Source organism: Maylandia zebra, linkage group LG6 (assembly GCF_041146795.1).
Source record: "Maylandia zebra isolate NMK-2024a linkage group LG6, Mzebra_GT3a, whole genome shotgun sequence".
NCBI classification, from domain to species: domain Eukaryota; kingdom Metazoa; phylum Chordata; class Actinopteri; order Cichliformes; family Cichlidae; genus Maylandia; species Maylandia zebra.
Window position 1 is genome coordinate 27,938,151 of NC_135172.1, and position 20,726 is coordinate 27,958,876.

General features: G+C 41.0%; 2 protein-coding genes across 3 annotated transcripts; both read right to left on the reverse strand.

Annotated features, from left to right (window-relative positions):
• Nucleotides 1-2,189: 2,189 nt before the first annotated feature.
• Nucleotides 2,190-9,094, reverse strand: pane1 (proliferation associated nuclear element). The gene is made up of 6 exons (XM_004567885.6): nt 8,878-9,094; nt 6,486-6,562; nt 5,926-6,024; nt 4,973-5,052; nt 4,628-4,719; nt 2,190-2,468 (listed from the first exon to the last, which is right to left on the reverse strand). Exons 1-6 carry the CDS (start codon nt 8,932-8,934, stop codon nt 2,319-2,321), a joined length of 555 nt encoding a protein of 184 aa, XP_004567942.1. The 5' UTR covers nt 8,935-9,094; the 3' UTR covers nt 2,190-2,318.
• A 1,907-nt stretch (nt 9,095-11,001) lies between these two features.
• zgc:158803 (LUC7 domain-containing protein) lies at nt 11,002-19,181 on the reverse strand. Of its 2 annotated transcripts, XM_004567884.6 has the most exons (10): nt 18,209-18,989; nt 17,631-17,725; nt 16,635-16,733; nt 15,148-15,258; nt 14,890-15,033; nt 14,002-14,178; nt 13,474-13,658; nt 13,369-13,398; nt 12,799-12,960; nt 11,002-12,126 (listed from the first exon to the last, which is right to left on the reverse strand). In XM_004567884.6, the coding sequence occupies exons 1-10, from the start codon at nt 18,267-18,269 to the stop codon at nt 11,889-11,891; spliced, it is 1,302 nt and encodes a 433-aa protein (XP_004567941.1). In that variant the 5' UTR covers nt 18,270-18,989; the 3' UTR covers nt 11,002-11,888. The 2 variants fall into 2 exon arrangements, with proteins under 2 accessions (XP_004567941.1, XP_012779185.1); XM_012923731.5 differs by lacking the exon at nt 13,369-13,398 and having other exon boundaries at nt 18,209-19,181.
• Nucleotides 19,182-20,726: the final 1,545 nt, after the last annotated feature.

A 20,726-nucleotide genomic window follows, 5' to 3' on the forward strand; every position in this document is an offset into this window, starting at 1 on the left:
AATCATTGTGAGCGTGTGGAGTAGGTATGGAGGCTCTGACATGGTTTAGAGCTGCCGTTCAGCCAGTGGTGCTGGGGTCTTGGGAATTATGAACACATGATAGTAAAGCAGAAAAGTATCATCAGGTTTTGATCCACCATACAAAACCATCTGGAAACTGTCTTATTGGCAAAACAATACAATACAACACCATCAGTCATGGATTGGCCTCCCCAGAGCATCTGAAGCAGTGTGGGATTCTCCTGATAGAGGCCAGAACAAAAGGCAGCCAACATCTAAAGAAGAGCTTTGATCATCCCTCAAGAAACATAGAAAAATTATCCTGAATGAAGACATGTCTTGATGCTCAACCAACCAGGTAAGAAATCTAAACAACGTTGACTCTGTTCATGGACGTAGCGTGCAGAAGAAGTCACTTGGATGAGTGATGAAATGTTTCTCCCGCTGAAAACGCTATATCCTGATGAACACAATCAACTTTTTGTTAATTCAAGAAATTACAAGAAAGCTTGCCTAAGAGAGTTCAGGCTGTCTTGGAGAATAAAGATGGTCATACCAAATACTGACTTTAAAACCAGTTAGAATGATTTAAACTCTGTTTGACTTTTTTTCTGTATTTACACCTATTTGCCATATTTGTAGCAAAATATGAAGAAACGAGATGTGGATTTTACTTGATTTAAAACTGTTGGACTATTTTATTCATTATTTATTTTTAGTTTGATTTATTTGTGCACTGGAAAGATTCAAATTTTGCCTCCAGTTCACAACTTTTTTTGAGAACCTAAATAAAAACATGGTATTAATGTAATGAAACTCCAAACAATCATATAAAGCCCACTGAAGTGTATTTACATGGAAATTTTTTTAATTATGTTCAACCCTTTAACACTTACTGCTTCATATACGGTCATGAACCAGAAAAAGTTTTCCCAGGATCTTGTACTCTGAAAAACTCTGAAAAACTGTGCTGAATCACGGGGAATTTGCAGCCAAATGAGTGCACTTGATTAATAATCATAAACAAGTGTGACCACCACTATAAAAGCAGATTTGGAGTAATCAGCTGTTTGTTAAATGGTAAAATGGTAAATGGCCTGTATTTATATAGCGCTTTACTAGTCCCTAAGGACCCCAAAGCGTTTTACATATCCAGTCATCCACCCATTCACGCACACATTCACACACGGGTGACAGCAAGCTACATTGTAGCCACAGCCACCCTGGGGCGCACTGACAGAGGCGAGGCTGCCGGACACTGGCGCCACCGGGCCCTCTGACCACCACCAGTAGGCAATGGGTGAAGTATCTTGCCCAAGGACACAACGACCGAGACTGTCCAAGCCGGGGCTCGAACCGGCAATCTTCCGATTACAAGGCGAACTCCCAACTCTTGAGCCACGATCGCCCCTCGTTTGTTAACAACAATCTTCCCAGGATTGGACAACCCAGCAAATTCAACCCAAGGTCAGAAAAAAATTAACAAAAACTCATCTACATCTCAGACTCTACAGACCTCAGTTAGCATGTTAAATGTTAAGGTACAATTAGAAATAGGGTGAATAAGCATAGTTTGCTGCACAGTTTAGGTTTGCAAAGTTCCATCTGAACAAACCACAACCAACGTTCTTTGGACAGATGACACCAAAGTAGAGATGTTAGGCAATAATGCACAGCACCAGCACCATGGAGGGAGAAATCCAAACGCAGCAAATCAGCACTGTGGAGGAGGGGCGATGATTTGGAACCTGGAATCTTGCAGTCATTGAGTTGACCATGAACTTCCTTGAACATCAAGTCGAGTCAAATGTGATGCCATCTGTTTGACAACTAAAGCTTGGCTGGAAGTGGGTCGTGGACAGTAGCAAATTTACAACAGAATGTCTGGAAAAGAATCAAGCTGTTGCAATGGTCCAGTCAAAGTCCAGATCTCAACCCGAAATGACATGCTGTGGCGGGACTTTAAGAGAGCTGCTGTAAACAAATGCCGCAAACTTCAGTGAAGTGTCACAACGTTGTAAAGACGAGTGGGCTGAAAGTCGTCCACAACGATGTGACACGTTGATAAAGTCATATCAAAAGCAATTAGTTCCTGCTGCCAAGGTGGTTCTACGATATTGAATTGTAGGGTGTACTTGGAGTGTTTTTCACAGCACTGTTCATGTAAAACATAATGTAATGGATCAGAATTAAATACACCTGGTAACATTTATTTGAAAAAGAAGACGTGTAATTGTCGACATTAACAACTTCTACAAATAAATATAAACACGATAAAGTAGAGGAAGTTATCACTTTAAAGGAATCAATCAGAGGACCTAATCAAAGCTCGGCTGATCGATGTCCAGGGGAAGCGTGCACCGAGTCAGGTTAGACACGTAGAGAGCAGTGGCAATGGGAACGAGGCCGGCGGCCACCTTGAGAATAGTCAGCAGCCTCTCTGTAGCACTGGCCACTCCATCTGGAGTCTGTAGGGAAGGAAAGATTACACAGGATGGCTTTTTAGGAAACGCAAAGACACAAAAATTACATTTGATGTTTTATTGTCAACAACAGCGCAGAACCCTCTAAACTACAGCGATGCTGAGCTACACAACACGCACACAAACAGCTTTCCCTTCTGAGTTCAATTTCAGGCTTTTCCCTCTGTGCAACTTCAGCTTTATGAATCAGTCAACAAAAAAGTTGCTTAGCCATCATACTGCTGAAGGAAAAAAAGAAAAAGAGACAAACAGCCAGAAGCTGTTTCACAAGCCTGAAAACGATGACTACAACAAGTACTGGATGTTTAATAAAGCCAAATAAATCCTTATGCAAAGATAACAAATCTGTAATTTTGTTCTGCATACATTTCAACAAGAAATGTGTTCAAGAAACACAACATGCAACAGTGTGCAAGGCAAAACTTTACTGAGAACATACAGTGGGGCAAAAAAGTATTTAGTCAGCCACCGATTGTGCAAGTTCCCCCACTTAAAATGATGACAGAGGTCAGTAATTTGCACCAGAGGTACACTTCAACTGTGAGAGACAGAATGTGAAAAAAAAAATCCATGAATTCACATGGTAGGATTTGTAAAGAATTTATTCGTAAATTAGGGTGGAAAATAAGTATTTGGTCACCTCAAACAAGGAAAATCTCTGGCTCTCACAGACCTGTAACGTCTTCTGTAAGAAGCTTTTCTGTCCCCCACTCGTTACCTGTATGAATGGCACCTGTTTGAACTCATCATCTCTATAAAAGACACCTGTCCACAGCCTCAAACAGTCAGACTCCAAACTCCGCCATGGCCAAGACCAAAGAGCTTTTGAAGGACACCAGGAAACGTATTGTAGACCTGCACCAGACTGGGAAGAGTGAATCTACAATAGGCAAGCAGCTTGGTGTGAAAAAATCAACTGTGGGAGCAATCATCAGAAAATGGAAGACATACAAGACCACTGATAATCTCCCTCGATCTGGGGCTCCACGCAAGATCTCATCCCGTGGGGTCAAAATGATCATGAGAACGGTGAGCAAAGATCCCAGAACCACACGGGGGGACCTGGTGAATGACCTGCAGAGAGCTGGGACCAAAGTAACAAAGGTCACCATCAGTAACACACTACAACGGCAGGGAATCAAATCCCGCAGTGCCAGACGTGTTCCGCTGCTGAAGCCAGTGCATGTCCAGGCCCGTCTGAAGTTTGCCAGAGAGCACATGGATGATACAGCAGAGGATTGGGAGAATGTCATGTGGTCAGATGAAACCAAAGTAGAACTTTTTGGTATAAACTCAACTCGTCGTGTTTGGAGGAAGAAGAATACTGAGTTGCATCCCAAGAACACCATACCTACTGTGAAGCATGGGGGTGGAAACATCATGCTATGGGGCTGTTTTTCTGCCAAGGGGACAGGACGACTGATCCGTGTTAAGGACAGGATGAATGGGGCCATGTATCGTGAGATTTTGAGCCAAAACCTCCTTCCATCAGTGAGAACTTTGAAGATGAAACGAGGCTGGGTCTTCCAACATGACAATGATCCAAAACACACCGCCCGGGCAACAAAGGAGTGGCTCCGTAAGAAGCATTTGAAAGTCCTGGAGTGGCCTAGCCAGTCTCCAGACCTCAACCCCATAGAAAATCTGTGGCGGGAGTTGAAAGTCCGTGTTGCTCGGCGACAGCCCCAAAACATCACTGCTCTCGAGAAGATCTGCATGGAGGAATGGGCCAAAATACCAGCTACTGTGTGTGCAAACCTGGTAAAGACCTATAGTAAACGTTTGACCTCTGTTATTGCCAACAAAGGTTATGTTACAAAGTATTGAGTTGTATTTTTGTTATTGACCAAATACTTATTTTCCACCCTGATTTACAAATAAATTCTTTACAAATCCTACCATGTGGATTCATGGATTTTTTTTCACATTCTGTCTCTCACAGTTGAAGTGTACCTCTGGTGCAAATTACTGACCTCTGTCATCATTTTAGGTGGGGGAACTTGCACAATCGGTGGCTGACTAAATACTTTTTTGCCCCACTGTATACTGACATACATTCAGATTAAAATGTGTGAAGGGCTAGATTTGGATTTCACATATGACTTAAAACATCTTCAGTGTTTGTGACCCAGACTGCTACAAACCTGATTCTCCGCAAACAACAGGGGACAGTGGAGCGACGCAGCCAGCTTCCTGACAGCATCCAGGCGCTCAGCGGGGGCGGAAGCGTTCCGAGCTACAAGAAAGAGAAGCATAAAAGGTCAGCTGGTCAGACACAAAAAAGCCTGAAAGTACAACAATATGTGTTGTGGGTGGTGTTCAACGGTGAAGTAAAATGTAAACAGTGGTAGACAATTTCTCCTTGATTTAATCTCAGCTTATTTTTTTCCCTTCTTCCTATGAATCAAGGGACTGGGGGAAAAAACAAAACATAAAACAAAACAAGACAAAAAGAAAAACACATAAAAGGATTTTAACCGTTGCCCTACCATTCGTAACCATGAAGCAAACTTTTCCAAGGAAATATCCCGGGTCCAAATATTTCAGGGACGCTTCTGCTGACTGCAAACTACAACAAAATAAAACAAAACAGAATGAAGCACTGCTACATCATATCATCTTTGAACTTGTTTTTAACTTAAAATATAAAATATTTTGGACAACGTATGTCAGAGGCATCGGGATCTCGTTTCTGCATGATGACATCAAGTTTCTCCTTCATGAAACCTCAAAATCTGAGGTTTAGTGCTCACAGTTTGGGTGAAGGTGACGCTTCAAGTAAGGCGGAGTTTTAAGTACTGGAGATCTTGTATTGAAGAGGACTGAGTGGAACCAGAACGAGCTGTTGATAGTCAGAGTGAATCATTGTGATCATCAACACCATGGTGATCAGGTAAACCACCTGGGCACCTAATAGATGAGGCGTTTTGGGCAAGTCCTGCTGGAAGGAGGCCCCAGGGCAGTCCCAGAACACACTAGAAAAATAAAGTCTCTGGGCTGGTTTGGGGCAATTTGTGTGGTTTAAAAATGACATCTCACTCTGGTAACAATTAAGTAAGAACAACACAAAAACAAAGCTGTTATATGAAGCAGAACCTGTGTATTCAGGTGGCCAGTACAACAAATTGCATCTGGACATGTATGTATTTTTTCATCTTGGTGACTAGGAACAAGTCCAGGTTCCTTTTCAATAGACACTCACTGAAATCAGACAAAAGGAGGGTACCCCTGGATCAGGCCTCCGCGGACTGTGGAGTTTGCACCGACTTCTTCCCACAGTCCTGGCTTAGGTAAGTGTGAGTGTGAATGGCTCTTTGTCTCTCTGTGTTTGCCCTATAACACACCGGTGAGGGTGTACCCCATGACAGCTGGGATTGGCTCCAGCACCCTCGCAACCATGAAATGGATAAGCTGAAAATCGACGGATGGATTTGAAAGTTACCTGAGCTCTGAAGTTAGGTTGATGATGAACACAACCAAGTCTATTCTGGGACGGCTCTCATCATTCTCCATGGGCAAAGGAAGGCTCTTAGCTAGTCTCCTGTTAAGTACAAAGAGCGATGACAATCATGGGACTCTTACCCACCTCAGGTGGTCTTCACACATCAAAGTCATTGCATAACTGAGTAATTTGCTGCAGCTGCAGAATAACAGTGCAGCATCACGTACGAGTTCCCCAGTCAGAATTTCACAATTATTTAATCATAAAGTCAACATTACATTACCAGCTGGAAACCTGTTATGACGTTGCAGTCTGAGTAGTACAAAAGTCCTTTTCCCAAGTACATAACTACTTGTTTGTTGTTGATTATGAAAAATATTTTGTTACTAAATAAACGTTTACAGTCATACTGTTTAAACATAAATGCGACTGATGGTAGAAAACAAATCTTGTTTCGTTGTGAGGATGGCAGACTCGGTTTCCATTTGTGTGCTGCAGCCACTTTCCCCTGACAGATAGCAGACTTCAGCAGTTTGCAGGATGAAGCGAGCTTTACTCACACGTTCACAGTGACACTGGTCTCCTCCACCAGAACATCTGCTAAACTCTGCTGAAATTGCTCCTCACTCTCCACCAGCTGCAGGAAACAAAAACTACCAGTCAGCACAAAACCTGATGATCCCACTTTACACCATCACACAGGTTAAAAAAAAATCTCTTAAACCTGTCAGAAGAAACATTTCGCAGTCACAGTTCAAAGATGTTGCCACTTTCTTTTTTTTTTTTACAGTGGCTTTTGCTCATATAGAGATTTATGATGATAAAATCATAAATTACAATGCAATAAAACATTCTGAAAAATATTAATTTATACAGACTGTGATCTAATTTGACTGTGGTTACAGTGAGAGGCTATGGAAAATAAAAGGACCACCCTCTGCACCACCTACTGGCCAGACATTAGCAATTTTTCCAACATCTGTTTTCAGCTGCTGCAAGGACAAATACTTAAAGCCCGTTAAGAATAATCATCTGACCTCCTGAAGCAGCCCTGAACCCTAAAATGGAAGCAAATGCTCTATTTTGGAAAATATGAATGGATTCTTTGCATTTTGTTAGAGTTGTGGCAAGGGGTATGTGCAAAGCCCCACAAAATATTTTAATGTATTTAAAGACACATAACAGTGGAGTGATGGGTTGGTTAAAGTGGTTAAAGAAAATGAATTTAATGAATTTAACAATTTTCAGTATAAAAATATTTCATCTCCTGTGTCGTGCCATTTTTAATAGCACGTGTGCTGCTGCAACAGCCTGAAAACCATACTCAATGTTTCTGCAATATTCTCCTCTGTATTTATTGGGAATGTGGTGTATCAAATCGTCTGTTATAATACAAATTTTCATATGATATAAAAAAATCTCACTGATATAGTGATGTCATGGGTTTATCCTCCCTAATGTGGACAACAAGATGTATGCCTCTAGTGAAGGCCTAGTGAAAGATACTACAAAATAAAAGCACAATGATTTGCCAAATATGCACAAAAACTATTCTAGCTGAAGATGGAAGCTACAACATTGTTTCTTCAGGCACAAACACACCATTGAGGACAACCGGGATATGTAGGTGCGCAAGGAGGAGATACTAACAGCTGGTGAAGTGTGACCACTTTTAAACAAGGGCATCGCTGGAGCACTGCACTCCATATGACACAAAGAGCACGTGTTGGATGGAAATTAGCGGTAAAGTACAGGTTTATGCAACTGCATAAAATGCAATATTCCAGAGAGAATATATTTTTATTTATGTGACAGTGTTGTAAGGGTTATTTTAGTTTAACTGTTGTTGGAATGTTTTGTTTGCTTAAAATTTCCGGGGAAAACACTACCTAGGCTACTTTTGAGCTTACATTTGACTTCTGCTGTGTGTCACTATTACTCTATGTTGCTGCTGGCAATGGATTCACACCTTGAATCAGGTAGTCTGCCAGGTGGATGTAAGATACCCTTCATATTTGTTTGCGCTAACAAATCTTTTGCCTGCAGTAAAAAAAAAAATATTGTTCAGTACTTTTTTCAATATTGTAACAATATCGTTATTATAAATTTCCTTGAAATATTGCGATAGAATTTTGAGGTTATATATCACCTGCCCCTAGTATTTACTTAAGAGAAAATATTCTGAAGGTTCCCCCTGAAACAAATAACAACAAAAAAATCCTGCCTCTAGTTCTTCTGCTGCTCACTTCAGGGGTCACCACAGCAGATCATCGCCCTCATCTCACACTATCCTTAGCATCCTCCCTGTCACACCAACCCTGTGCACATCCACAATCCTTCTTTTCCTTAAGTCCTTCTCACGCCTTTCCTTCCTTCTTGCTGTCTCTAAACACGCCTTTCCTTTTCCTTTGTCTTACAGTAGCACGATTTCCACCAGCACCACAGGCAGTCGCTGTCATCCCGGTATGGAAAGATCATTCTTGATGACCCGCATGTTTGTTTGGGTTGGCAATATTTTGCACGCTTCCTGACACAACCCTCCCCTTTTATCTGGGCTTGGGATCCCACCCTCCTTCGGACTGAATTGGAAACGCCTCTGGTTGTGGGTGTTATAGAGCTATTATAGAATAAAAGTATTATAAAAACGTTGAGATAGTGTTTGTTAGGTAGATCTACAGAAAAGTCAAGATTTATCCACACAACACCGACGACGCCAAACAGCTGCTAGACTGTGTAAAAACCTCTTCCTGATACAGTCATATTTGTCTTTAAGTGATTTTGCTAGTCCAAGCTGACGACCATATATCTGGGATATTTACGACCAGATATCTCCCAATAAAAAACACATCCAGTCAGCCGTTAGCTCGTCCTGAAAACAGCTACAGTCACAGCACACAGCTCGATATTTGCCTTTTCTTTTTAAAATTTTATTTCTTAAAGTGAACAACTCACCAAGATGTTCGCTGTGTTCAGACCAGGGAGTTTACTAAAAGGCTTCAACAACGACATCCTCGCTAAACTTGATAAAGTTTTGTAAACAAACCCGGGGCGAACATTTCTTTCTCTCGCGCTTCTTTTCCAAACATGCGTCTGGCGTCATGACGTATACCAATCTTCATTGGCTGTTTTCTTCTGCCACCTACAGGCCGCCGGGAGTCATGCACCTTTGGCAAGCGTGGACCTACCTCACATTCAGATTAGATCGGTTACTATACAACTGGTTACTATTCATACATTCATCCCATATAAACGGGAACTTGACAGTATATATACGTATATACAATTTATAGGTATTTACAACAAAGAGAATATACAGCATGCTTTGATTCAGCAACAGTATATGAATGTTTTAGTGAAGACGATACCTTGTTTTTTGCATTTTATGTAGTTCTCACTCTGATTTTAATTTCCTCATAACTTGATGTACCCGGGACGATACGTCATGACAGAAAGAGAAACGTGTACCTTCCATACCTGTAATGTGTACATTTTTAAATATATATCTACATAGTTATTCATATTTTGATATCTTACTTTAAACCCTTCAGTCTAAGTACAACCTGCGGAAAAGATCATCAAAACTGTAAAGCTCAGACTTTTCCAACGTCTTCCTGCTATCTTTTCCACCACCAAAAGCAGCTCCTGTTACCTGAAAATTTTGGCTTCACTTTTGCATGAGGAAGTGGAGCTAGGGCATCCATCTTTACAAACAGCACCAGGCAAATGTTTAGACATGGTGAGTGTGAAGTTGTATGGATTCATACTCAGTGTTACATGAATCCATAGGCATGATTATGTTTTGTCCTCTAATAACCATTACCGCATAATCACTGGCAACTTTATTAGGTAAATCTTGCTAGCACCAGGCTGGACCCTCTTTTGCCCACAGAACTGCCTTAATTCATCAAGGCCTAGATTCAACAAAGTGCCAGAAAGATTCCTCAGATTTTGATTCATATTAACAGAAAATCATCACAAAGTTGTTGCAAATTTGCCAGATGGTGACTGTGGAGGCCATTTGAAATATCCATCAGAAGCCGGGTACACTGTGGTCATAAAATAATCTGTGTAATTGAGCAGCAATACTCAGTATGTGGTGTTTAAACAACATTCAGATGGTCAGGTGTGCCAAGAAAATATCCCCATTACAACACCCAAGTCTCAGCATCCTGAACCTTTCATATGGTCAAGACTAGATCAATGCTTTCATGTTTTAAGCCCAATTCCAACCCTACCACCCACATCTCACAGCAGAAAATGAGAATCATTAGAGAAGTCAACATTTTTACAATCTTATGGTTTCTCCTGCAAATTGCAGCCAGTTTCCTGTTATTAGCTGACAGGAGTGGGGTGGGGTGTGGTCTTTTGCTGCCACAGCCAATCTGCTTCAAGGTTCAACGTACTGCAAATTCAGAGATGAGCTCCTCCATAACTTGGTTGTTACAAGTTATTTGAGTTATTGGCGCCTTCCTATCAGCCGTTCTCCTCTCACATCTAGTATCAAGACAACATTTCCAACCAGAGAACATCAACTTACTGGATATTTTCTCTTTTTCAGACCATTCTCTGTAAACCCTAGATGGCAGTCTAAATCATCAGTGAAATATTTTGAAATATACAGAACAGCCCATCTGACAACAACAACCATCCCCAATGTACTTAAACCACCGCCCATTTTGATGGTCAGCTTGAACCTGTCTTTATGTCTAAATGGACCCCGTTGCTGCTGTGATTGACTAATTAGTAGCTGAACAGGTGTACCTAATGAAGTGGGTGGAGTGTGTATGTGGTTTTCAGCAATGTCTCTATATAAGAAGACAGCATTTTTGGGTGATTTGTTTTAAACACATGGAAATACACTTCACTGAAAACCAACACAACAGCTCTGCCACAACCTTCTTCACCTTTAGGCAACATCATCAGGAAGCTGTGATGAACTGATCTACATTTCTTTCATTCCATGATAGGAGGGAAAAAAAATAGAAACCTATTTGTATAATGTTAAAAAATGTGTCTGACTATAATTGAGGTATCCCCCCCAATTAAAGCTTAAAAACAAACCACAACAAAAAACTGTTGCACTCCAACCACACAACTTTTGCTGCCAAGGTGGGTTTAATCTGATGCAGCTGTAAAAAGCAGGAGACAAGTTAGAGAGAAATCTGGATAACATTTTTTGTTTGAATGGAAGCCAAAAAAAATAAATACAAAATCATTCAATTAATGGTGGCACAGCAAAGTTGACCCCCTCCCTCTGAAAAGTGTCAAGTCAAATATTCACATAATTTATATACCTCCTGGTCTAGGGAGAAATACTCGGATGACATATTTTGGGTGGGTGAGAGTGAGTGAGTTTATATTCAAAGTACAAGCTCATCACAGCATCTTAACCGATGCATGTCAAATCTGCGAAATGAGATTGTCATGGCTTGAAGGCAGCAAGTAAAACAACCATAAGAAGTGCCTTCAGTCATTCACACCTCATTTCAAGCATTACTGCAAGGGCCACGCCACATTATCGAGACTGAACATGCTACTGAAACTGAGGTTCCTAAGGGAACGGGATAAACAGTATTAACATTAAACTAAGGATAAAAAAATACAGCACTTTGTGTGAGTAAAATAAAAATGGACTTAAAGCAGTCTTCTCACCACTCTTCCCCTCATCAGTGTGAAAGTAACTGTACACAGGACCATTGACATGACATGAAAAATGACGACTACACTGCTTCCAGATCAGCCTCGCCTCATTCTTATAAAACTGGTTTGCATGTTTCTGTGACCACCACCACCGACCACCACCCCACCTAATATACATGTCCCGTTTTCAACATGAACACGTATACAAAGTCAACACAAGCGCACACACTCGCACCAGCAGGCTCACATCTCTCCATGCTCTTATTATGTTTTTTACTAAATAATATATCCAAATTAAACTCTTTGGAGGCGCCCCCTGCTGTTCATATCTCCCCGGACTCTCGCTCTTCCGAGCTGGACCGTCGGTCCCGTTCGCACGACACTGATCTCTCTCGTTCCTTTTCCCTGGCCATGTCTGGAGAGGTGGACCTCTCCCTGTCCTCCCAGTCTCTGTAATCTGCTCTGTCGCCACGCCATCCATCTCCTGCACCCTCCCTCCATCTCTCCTGAGACACTGAGCGCTCTCTGTCGCGGGTGTGAGATGATCTGTCCTTGGAGGATCTGAAAAAGTGAGAGAGAGAAAAAACAAAAGAATCACTGACGTCTGCTATGGAATGAAAATGCTGAAGAAAGGTCCATGGTTAGAAAGATGGTTGGTAATATTTGGCTGGTTACATTTAATTTTAAACTAATTATTACACATGTGACCACAAAACCAAGAGGTTTTGCACAAAGTAGCTACTTGTCGATCAGAATGTACCACACTTTCCCTTATTTATGACTAATAGGTATCATATTTTACCAAATGCACATCATTGTCTATTCTTTAAGAACTGAAACTAGCAGCCGAGACCTTAAACTCATCAGCTTTTTGTTTACTCAGGTAATAAATGCAATGGGAACTAGGATAATATTTTCATACTTTAGGACAAACCACTGGTTGACGTTACAGTGGCTATGTCCACCTTTTAAATACAGTCTATGGTTTCTGAATGTCAAAATGATCTATAATCCAAGAAGAAAAATGATCAAGCACCTTATATCCACATATTACTATATATAATGAATAGATGTTATAAATATGTGCAACAGTGTGTAAAGCTCTAGTACTTGTAGTATTCATTTAAAAGAATCACTTGAAACTATTTAAAATTGACCTTTTAATTCAGATGTTACGCCACACAGGTCATGATGCAGATTTCTGCAAGTTTCAGTGATGAATAAAATCTGCACCTTTTCTTTTTGCGTCTGTGTGAGTGGGAGCGTGAGCGATGTCTATCCTTGTGTCGATGTTTCCTCTCCCTCTCCCTCTCCCGATCCCGTTCCCCACCTTCTTCTCTGGAGTGAGAGGAGCGGTGGCGCCTTGAACGATGGGAGGACGAACTGCCTCCATCCCTGGATAAATCATTTTCAGGAAAAAAAAAAAAGAAGAAAGAAGAAAAGGATATTGTTTAGGTCTTAAAAAAAAAAAAAAAAAAAAAAAAAAAAAAAAGGGTTGGCTGTACTGATGTGTGCTATAAATTTAGATAAAGACTTTGTGGGAATTCGGAAGCATTTTGTCTTGTAAATGACATCCTGCACGAGAAGTATACGTCAGTATACGTACGAATTTGCAGTTTTCCTCTCTGCTCTTTTACCAGGAAAGCAGAGGTTTGAGTATTTTTGTGGCATATTTGTGGTTATGGCATTAATAACCCCACTGCGTGCATTTACAGATACCGCACCATTCGGCTTTATATTGTGTGAAATTACAAGTCGCCTTGCCAACCTGGGAAAAAAACTTATCAAGTGATGCTTGCATACCTGTATCGGTCTCCACTCCTAGATCTTGACCTTAAAAAAAGAGACACTTCAGTTTCCCGATGACTTGAAACCGTTTCACAGTAACGACAGATTCTGATCATTTACCTCCTTCGGTCCCTTTCTCTCTCCCACTCTCGCTCTCGTTCCCGCTGTCTTTCTCTCTCTCGCTCCCTTTCCCGTTCTTTCTCCCGCTCCCTCTCCAGCTCCCACTGTCGCTCTCTTTCATCTTCTTTTTCACGTTCCTCTCGCCGCCTCGTGCGCATTCTTTCTTGTTTGTCGACAACAGCTTTCTGAATTAAAAAAATAAATGAATGAAGTCAACACAACAGGCCTAACAGGGAGACAAACCCCCGAATCTGTTCTTATCCCTCACATCTTATGACTTTCTGAACTGATCAAACTTGTTTGACGTGCAAATTAATTCTTCTTGTTTTCGATTTGATTCCTTACGTGTTTCTTGTCACTTTGAAGCTTTATTTGGAAAAGTGTTATATAAATGAAATGACTAAATTGGATACAGCTGCGCATACTGCCTCCTTAACTGTAGTTTTTATAACACTGTACAGATACATTTGTGGTACTAATCAATACTCATGCATATAGTAGCATAGACCTGCTCCAGGACATCCTTACCCTTAGCTTTTCAAGCTTCTCACGGATTTCAATAAAACCGAGGTGCAGCTTCCCCCCAAAGTGGTCAGCCAGGCGGCGGTCATTGTCATGGAGACCCAAGTAGGCAGAGCACACCTCACACACTCGCAGTTTTTGCTGTTGAAAGCTTGAGGCAGGCATTGAGTTCCGGTAAATATCCTGCAGTCACAAATGTTATGGTTATAAGGAGCAGAATAAAAATTGTTCAACCTGCATCTCATTATTCGGACCTATTATGCAAGCTGCAGATTGGGAGCTGATAAAATGTGTGTCCGATATGAGTTCTGTTACTTTGTGAAGAGCGTGAAGCTGCTCTACTCAGACAGGCAGGTTAACACTGGCATGAACCATGAACTCGCTGTCATTAAACCACACATTTAACCTTCATCAATGGTGTACACAGACTAGGCCATCTGTTCCACCTACGAGTGCATCCGATCCCCAAAGTCTGGTTCACTTAACTAGTGTGTTTGCTGTGACTGCGCCCTGGTCCGGTGCTGTTGGAGTCAGGCACAGTATACATGTAGTGTGATCCCCACAGGACAGATCCCCAATCCCAAAACCACTTTATTTCTTAAGTAATTAACAACTGAGAGGACAGTGTGTCATTTACTTCCCCAACAGTGCCACAAAAAGCATTAAAAATCACAAAATTTTCACAAGTAAATGGCATGAAAGAGAGACCAGGTGTGACAGGAGTTGAGATGGTGAAACAAACTGGTGTTTACTCAGGCACGGACACATAAGTAGAGTAACTGCGAGTGGGGCTGGTGAGCAAATGTGCTCGAGAACAGTAAACAGAAATTGCACCTCTCATGTGGCTGCAAACATCTTACCACTTATCACTTAGGTAGGTAACACATTTCTAACCTCTGCTTCCTTCTTTAATGCCCGGGTCTTCTCCACTTTTTCCAGCAGCTGCTGGGCCTCTTCTACATTCCCCTCGCCTCCCAGCTGCTCTGCCCGGGCCAGCAGCTTCCCGATCTCTTCGTTAAGCTCGTGGACACGTTCAGCCTTTTCATGAAAGGAAACAAAAAGAAAAGAAAAGAATGCTAAGCTAATAGTTTTTAGGCAGTGTGTAGACTTTTCCTGTGATAATTAGAGCTAAAAATGTCAACAGTGCGTCACCTTCGCAGCCACTTCAGCGCTGATCTCATCCTGTGTTTCTGCTAGTCTTTTCTTGGCCAGCTCAGTTCTGCGGTCACAGTCAGCAATGAAAGACTGAAGGTGTTCAGCGGCCTGAGAAAAAAATACAGAAATAACCGAGAAATATTATATTGCAGGATTCTCAAGAATATTTAACAGTGGCTGAACTAAATAGTCTGTACCTGCTATGAAGTGAGTTTATAAACGCGGCTATAAAACATTCAGTTTCCAAACATTTCCTGCTCTCATCTTCAGCAGTTGTTTAAAGCTTAATAGCAGCACTTACACCATACGTTTGATAAGCCTGGAGAGAGGGATGCCTTCTCATTAACATCTTAATGTGGTGTGGACTAATTTACCACCTTCCAGGCTATTCTATGACATCAAAGTAGCCTTGTAAGCAAGGATGTTGTGAACTGTGTTAATGAAAAAAGAAGCTTATCAACCCTTTGGAATTACCAGGATTACTGATTTAATTACTCAAATATGGTTTCATCTTCAGCCAAGTCAAAATGACAAAAAACACAAAGTTTTACTTTAATGTCCACAAAAAACACAGTGACTTAAAATATATACTTCAGTGCTGGGAAAGGTAAGTGAACTTTTTGCTAATGACTTCTGGAAAAGCTATGTCGGACATCAGTCCACAAAAAAGATAAGCTAAAGACAGCAGACTACAAAATTGTGGAGCATGGTGGTTTGATTCTGCTTTGCTAAACCAGGGCTTGAGCACCAAGTGAGGAACTATACATTTACATTGGTATTAGGAAATTTTACTTGGAAATGTCAGGGCGGCAGACCATGACCTGAAGCTTAGCAAAGACTGAGTGACACAACAAGACAGTCATCAAAAGACCAATGGTGACTGGTGCTGCTAAAAGAGGCTTGAGTTACAATTCAAGGGTTAACTTTACTCAGTGAGTTCCTATGTTCAATAAATGCATGAAAACCGAAGTGACATAACTTGTCAGTTACTCTGAAGTCCATGAGTCTGTAATACATAGACCAGACAACCATATTTTATGAGTGATTTGATGAATAACCTCTACAGAACCTCTGCTAATGCTAGAGGCATTTTTTGCAAATGTAAAGGAAAGTAAATTTGAAGTGTGCAAAAATATTGATTAACGTCTTTCACTAATAACCCTCTTGATCAAAAATTATGATGATCCTGAGTTAAAATTAAATACATAATTATTCTTGAACCGGAATTAGTTTTTCTGTGTTAGGACATTCCAGTAAGTTTGGACACAGGAAAACTTACTGTGTCCAAACTTACATTCATATGAACAAATGAGGGTGTCCTACCTTCTGACTAGTAGTGTGTATTTCTGTGTGTTTCTGAACAGTCTTTTAGGTAGAGCTTGAAACTAACTTTCTCAAGAAAAGTCTTAGCAATCAAAGTAGATGTAGTGAGTTCAACAAGACATTCAAGAGAATATCTTTGTGGGTGTGTGCGTACAACTTACATCAAGTTCAAAGAAGTATTCCTGCTCCTTAGAGGCAATCTCGTAATCAGCTCGGAGTGCCAAGTCATGCACTTTCATGCACTCTCCCAGGTCCATTCTCTACAGGAATCAAAATGACAATGATGTTAGCTGACTGCCTCATTTTACTCGTACGTTTTAGCCCAAAATCTGAAGAAGAACAAAAAAGCTACAAGATAAAATGTCCTGGACACAAGAATTTTCACTGATGTCACACTAAAGAATCCAAATGTGATACCCTTTAACTTGAAGCAAAGCTAACACAGGTCTGATGATTTCCATATACACTATTCAAACTATCTGTTTATATTCAGTGCTCTAGGAATTAAATTGACTGTCAGTTTTAATTTGTAGATGTTCAACTTCGGAAGAGTCTTTTTGAGTCCAGTCCAGTCGAAGTTAAGGAACAGAAAGTAAGAGGATAAGTCAATGAATAAAAGCAACAACACATCATCGGAGTGGTAAAATGAATCCATCTCACGATCTGGCTCTAATCCCAACTCATATTTGTAATTAAAACAAAGTCTATGACTCTCAGGCCACATCCCCACTAATACATTTGAATGTTTAAGTACAGTTTTAAATGAGACCAAACCAGCCTTTTTTTCAGCAGCCAATCAAAGAAAAAGCTCACCTCAGAGTCGTTGGCCTTGTGAGGAAGATAAAGCCGCATGTTTTAGAAAGTGAAACTGTGCGCTAGCTAGTGTGTTATGCAAAGCTGTTCTAGTAGAGTGGATCAGTAAAAATAGAAATGCTTATTAGTATGTTTGGATATGTGTTTATTTCCCATATATATAAAAGTTATTTCATTTCAACCCCATTGACAATGAAGTAGAGCTCAAACACATCTCAGCTCTCCATACATTTCCTGTCAGCCTTGTGTGTGTGACTGTATTTACTGTATATATTATACGGCTGTGTGTAAATATGATAAAGCTCTCCTCTGTGTGTTCAGGCGTGCGTAGACACGATACTCACGGTGCCTGAGAGGATGTCATGAGGACATGAATCCAAGAGGTGACTTTTGCAGACTCGCTCATCTGTGAATTTGATTCTCTGCCGCATGGTGTCACCTTTACAAAAAAAGAAGGAAACCAGAAAAGCAGGCGTTCATGAAAAGTACAGTATTTTACTATCATACTGGGTTATTAGCCCGCACCTGTGACTGATTAAGTCATACATCTCTAACCACTGTAGCATCCAGGTACAGTAAACGTGTCCGATAAAACTCCTTGTGGTTAAAAAAATAATAATAAAAAAAATACTAGGGAGGAAATGGAGGGAAGAAAAAATGAACACATGACTATGAGCCAAATAAAATGCCGACATGATGTTTGTTTTGGATTGGTTTTGTAACAGATGTGTGCGACAACCTAACTTGCCAAGCAAACTTAAATACAACAGGTAGCTAGCCGGCTAGTTAGCATGATTTGTAAAGCATGCCGCACTGTCACCATAAAGTATGCTGGTTAGCTTGTCGGCTAATGCTAGCAACAGTCATACACGCTGCTGATTTTGTAAGTAACCAATCTCAAACACAGCGAGGCCCCTCTCACCGTCTCTCCCCGTCCCCATGAGCTGGTCCAGCATCGCTCGCATCTGTGCCTGGGCCGACATGTTTATGAGTGCTCAGATAACGTCGCCAGCAGCGGTCTTCAACACATGCAGCCTCCTCAACTGCAAGGCCTCGTCTCTTCCTCCAACAGCACCGACCGCGGATAAGTTTTCCCACCAAGAGGAAGACTCCGAGCCTTTAACCAGCGAGCTGCTTGTGTACAGCGTTACTTCAATGTACTGGTTATCCCTGCACTTCAACAAAAGCAAATAAATGTGACTTTGTGACGTTGGATGGCTTCGGGTCGGCCGAGCAAGTGCAACGTCTGTTTGAAAACTGCTGCCCGGGTCCGCCGGTCGGGTCGTGTGGTGAGTTGAGACAACGGTGACTGAATTTAGACGGGGCCTTTGTTCGCTAAGAAAATCTACACAGAAATAAGTAACCAGTTCCACTGTCACACAGACAGATTTCTAGCGAGTCAGCTAGAAGTTATCAAGTTTGTTCAGCGTCCTCTCTTCCTTCTTCCTATTCCCCCTCCATGCGCGTCCCCGCGGAGCGCGCTCTAGTGCAGCGGCGAAGGAAGTGCTGCAGTCAGCCTCGCGGGCTTGTTTGGTGACGTTACATATCACCAACAATTATTATTGTTATTATTATTATCATCCTGCTTTGTTTTTTTCTTAGTTTTTCGGTGTCCCCCCACACAAACATATAAACTGTTTAAAGTGTCTCTGATCTTACAAATAACACATAGAAACATGGTTGCAAAGCTAAAATGTTCAGGATATTTAGAAAATATGTGCTACTGTCACTGGCCAATACGTATAATAACTAATTTGATATTCACACATATATGAATATCAAAATGATTGGGATCCTAGAGCAGACTCATTGCACAACACTAAAGACTACCTAAAGTTATAAACATTGTGAATAAGACATTGAAAGTTACGATTTTTAATATGAGAAGGATTGGCTAGTCTCAAGTGCCCACTCCCAGCTGTGATAAGGGGGATGATATTTTGACACTTCACTCCATAGAGGCCTTTCTTGGTACCAGGCTGTAAACAAATGTTCTGCCATTATAACAATGAAGTCTGTGTGGGCTGACTTGCTTTTGGGCCCTGCCTCAAGTGGCCACTCTCAGAACAGCAGTTTTAGGCACGTCTGCATTAGCTTCATTTTACAGTCTGTCAGGCTGGTACATCATTCTTAATTTATGCTACCGTTGTGTCTGTTGCAGTCCTCCAAAATCCAAACATGATCAACATGGATGCTAGGAAGGAAAGGGAGTGGCAGCAGCATTCTTCTGGAATGGGAAAAGCACGAAAAGACATCAAAGTTTAAAAAGTAGACTATTAAAAGCACAGACAGTGGCTTTTTAACATAAGTTTCACTTCAGGTCTTCGTAATGTTACAACTTTGCTCTTCTCTGCAGCTGGATGATGGACCAGCAACAACTCCTTGTACCAGATATTTGAGACTGCCCCCACCTGACAACAGATGCACTCTGCAGGTAGATGGGCAGTCCTTAGCTGCCCATATACTGCCAATGCACTACCACTGCTGAACCATAGTTTCCTCATGAGTGTTACCTACTGCATCAGCTTGTAAAGAGTTGTGGCAGTGCATTCCTTTTTTCCATACGTTTTTTAGTTTCTCCACCTGTCTGCCTCAGTCTCATAAAAAGGACATGGCTTGAAAGCATTTAGGATTTTTTCCCCCTTTGATACAGTGAGGAGGGAATTAGACTTTGGTGGTCAAAGATCACTCTCCATTTCACCTGCTTTGGTGCTCATTCTGATTGTACAGGTAGAACAGCTCCTCCAAGAGGATGGCACATCAAAATCTGCAAATTTCAGCTCTCCGTAATGTTATGACTTAGAGATTTCAAGGGGCAGGCAAGTACACAAGGAGAGTTAGGACAGCAGACATTGTCAGCAATGACTAGTACTTTCTTCTTTGTTTGAGGAGGAACATGAGGAGCAGTGACCTCCAGAGGGTTACACAAATGTGCATGTTTCTAACCAAACTGTCACGAGTGACGTATGTCAATATAAAAGAAAAAAAAAATCTTGAGACCTTAAGATAAACAAGGAGATCATTTAATTTGTTTTTTCTCATACTTTTTAAACTCATTTGTCTCATTGAGTCTAAAAAGTTGTTTCTGTCCAAACAGAGGTGATAAACATAAACACATAAACTGGCTGCAAGTCCTGATTTTACCCCAGTTTAAGATGCAAAGAATTATAACCATCGGCTAGTATTTTACGTTATTTCTCTTCAGTTTCAATCCTGATATTATAATAAGCTGATAACTGTGATTGGTTGCTTGTACAAAGGTTTACTGTGTTAAATATGAACATAGTAAATAGTTCCGTAAATTTTAAATAAAGTTTAAAAGGCCCTTAGTGACTTAACTTCAGCTATGTGTATTTTACGGCCACATGTATCTATCTGTAGCAGACCATTCAACTATAATAACAATACATTAGGATGGAATTACTCATCATTTACCTGTC